The 2,871-nt window shown below is 41.6% G+C and overlaps 1 protein-coding gene across 1 annotated transcript; it reads right to left on the bottom strand.

Annotated features, from left to right (window-relative positions):
- Positions 1–930: 930 nt before the first annotated feature.
- LOC109152226 (salutaridinol 7-O-acetyltransferase-like) lies at positions 931–2,250 on the bottom strand. The gene has a single exon (XM_019299814.1). It carries the CDS (start codon positions 2,248–2,250, stop codon positions 931–933), a length of 1,320 nt encoding a protein of 439 aa, XP_019155359.1.
- Between the last annotated feature and the right edge of the window lie 621 nt (positions 2,251–2,871).

Here is a 2,871-nt window from a genome sequence, read left to right as displayed (position 1 = left end):
TTAAAATACTTATTTAAAAAAAAAAAAAACATTAGACATTATCCCAATCGCGCAATAAAAAACTAGTTATTTGATAAACGTGATGGGGTGGCATGGCGATGGAATTGTATCTATGTTTGTTGTGTAATAATCTTATCTTTCTATCTGAGTTGATCAAAAGGTTAGAAAATATAAGAGGAAAAAAAACTCATAGTTATATTTTTATAATTATTACAAATTTGAGGGTACTCTTTTTAGATATTGAGTACAAGGTTACTTATCAGGAAATACACTTCAAATAGAGATGCGATAATTCAACCTGACTCTGACAGGAAAAATGGATCTTTCTCGCCTCTGGACAAATTTTTTTTGCAGAACGTGGGCCTAGTCGGAATATCTTCTTTTCTTTTAAATGTTTTGTTTATTTCTACATTTACTCACAGTAGAAGATGAGTGGTAAATTATTGCGGCGTGAAAATTAGGCATTTACTCCGATTTCTACTCCAAACAGTAGTTGTAATAGGCTAAGGAGGTGAATGGACGAAAATAGCCACATTTGACGGGAAAAGTAACCGAGGACCAATTTGGGATAGTTTTTAAAAGTCAAGAAGCCACATTGGGTGCAATTGAAAGTGGAAATGTAAAATTGAGAATGAGTGATAATGAAAGGACCATTTTGGGACATAATTGGTAACTTTAAACAGCATTAATAGCGGAAATAGTAGAATTCGACACCCTACCTATCAATTGCAATTGCTTATTACATGTTGAAAGTTTAATTTTAGAGGTGTTGGTGTGTAAGAATGTATCCTCACTGAATATCATCCTCTAAGGAGTGGATCAATAGGGCATAAAATAGTAAGTCATTCTATGGGTATTGTAGAATTGAAACTTTCAAAAATATAATATTATTTGTTTTAAAGAGAGTAGTGCATGTGTTGGTGAATTGATTCATAGCTTAGGTTTAGGAAACGCAGAAACATAGGCAAGAAAGTGGTGGTCTTGCGTTAATGTGTGCATAACTTGCTTAGGCAATCCCATCCACACTTCTACAGCTCCATTAATGGCGGCGTCTAAGAAAAGCATCATTGAATTCTTGAGCATATTGACCACCAGTCTGGGCTTCCCCCACCCAAAATCAACTTCGTAATACGCCATTCTACACAGACTGCTTGTGTACAGCGTTGAACAATCTTTGTTGCGCACAAATTCATCACCTCTGGCAAACACCGCACGCAACCACCCGCCTTCGCCGTATACCTTCCTCGCCGCTCCGTCGTTCACAGCTCGGAGAGAATCGCGTATCCTCTGCACCAATTGAACGGCGGTTACGACGGTGCCGTCTTTCGCCGCCTCGCAGTTAACGGTGGCTCCGTAGGTCAAGCTCCCTAGACAGTTTGGCGGCAGCGGCGGCTCCATCCTGCCCCGCAAGTTCACCATGCAGGATAACGTGACAGTTTGGTGAGGAGTTGCGTTTATCACAGCAACCCATACTAACGCCGTTAACGCCTCCGTGCGAGACGGGCGTTGAACTGAGCCGGAAATCGTTATTTCTTCTTTGAGTTGAGCTATGGCGGTGGCAGGGATGACGAACCTTTTAACAATCATGTTTTTCTCTTCCTGCTCCACTGCCGCCGCGGCCATTCTTACTGATCGTTCAAGGGCAGAAGTATCCTTCAAAGGAGGGAATAATATGCTAGAGTGATCGGAAATGAATCCACTTCCATTATTCACAGCACAGCCGCGGTTGAAGGATGCCCAGGTTTCCATGAATTTGGCAAGGGCGGAACCATCGGCAATGGCGTGTGAAACGAAAAACCCCATAGCTATTCCCCCGCAGCTAAACCGGTTCACCTGAATCGCCAGCAAAACCTTTCCTACCGGTTGGGGCTCGTAAACCTTTGCAGTAGGAATCAGCTGCTTAATCTTCTCCATTTCAGGATTTTCCAGCAAACAACACATGTTTTCAGCAACATCGGCCACAATAAACTCGACGCCTTCATCGTTACATTCCACTGTTAACTTGTCCTCCTTCACCCTCCCCGTCAGCGGGTACATTAGAGACAGGGTTTTGGAGAGTGATTTCTTGAGCTCATCAATGGCTCCTCCTGAAATGGCGGAGGAGGAGTTGTAGAAGAAGACGAATGGAATCCTGACGTTGAGAGCTAGTTGATCCATAAAAGAGAGTTTGTAATTGTTGAGAGTTTGAGGAGTGGGAGAAGATGGCCTCACTATTTCTTTGCTCCGAACTTCAACTTTCATGGCTGCCATCTGATCGATACAAGCTAGCTAGATCTGAAGTTGCTCTTAACGTACAATTAAGACTATATTGGATGATATATAGAAGAAGCTCCTTAGCTCCACCACTGTGGCTTTTATAATTGATGGCTTAATCTGATCTGCTCCAGAGACTACCCATGTGTATGTTCATTAAATTGTATATATATCTGATCTGCAATTCCCATATTCTCCGGATCGGAGATTGGATCATTTTATAGCATGAATGCTTATCGTGGGAGAAGATGGCCTCACTATTTCTTTGCTGCGCTCCCAACTTCAAAACTTTCATGGCCTGGCTATCCGATACAGGATAGAAGTTGCTCTTAACAATTAAAGATGAGATTATATATATTGGTAGATGCAATCATTAAATTGTATATAGTATGCATGCTTAACGTGAACTTAATGGATTAATAATACAGATGCGACAATTCAACCCGACCCTGACAAGGAAAACCGATCTTCCTGGCCTTTGGACAGGAAATTTTTTGCGGACAGTGGGCCTAGTCGGAATACACTTGCATCTGCATCAGTTGGAAGAATGTGAGGATAATATAAGAGTGATTAGGAAAGAGAATGTGGTAAGGGGAGGGAAAAAAAAAATCAAAACTA

This window comes from Ipomoea nil, unplaced genomic scaffold (assembly GCF_001879475.1).
Source record: "Ipomoea nil cultivar Tokyo-kokei standard unplaced genomic scaffold, Asagao_1.1 scaffold2403, whole genome shotgun sequence".
Classification (NCBI taxonomy): domain Eukaryota; kingdom Viridiplantae; phylum Streptophyta; class Magnoliopsida; order Solanales; family Convolvulaceae; genus Ipomoea; species Ipomoea nil.
This window is presented reverse-complemented; position numbering and strand designations above follow the sequence as displayed.

Bases quoted from the DNA above. Each gene is read 5' to 3' on its own strand.
- LOC109152226 (XM_019299814.1), bottom strand. From the start codon at position 2,250: ATGGCAGCCATGAAAGTTGAAGTTCGGAGCAAAGAAATAGTGAGGCCA.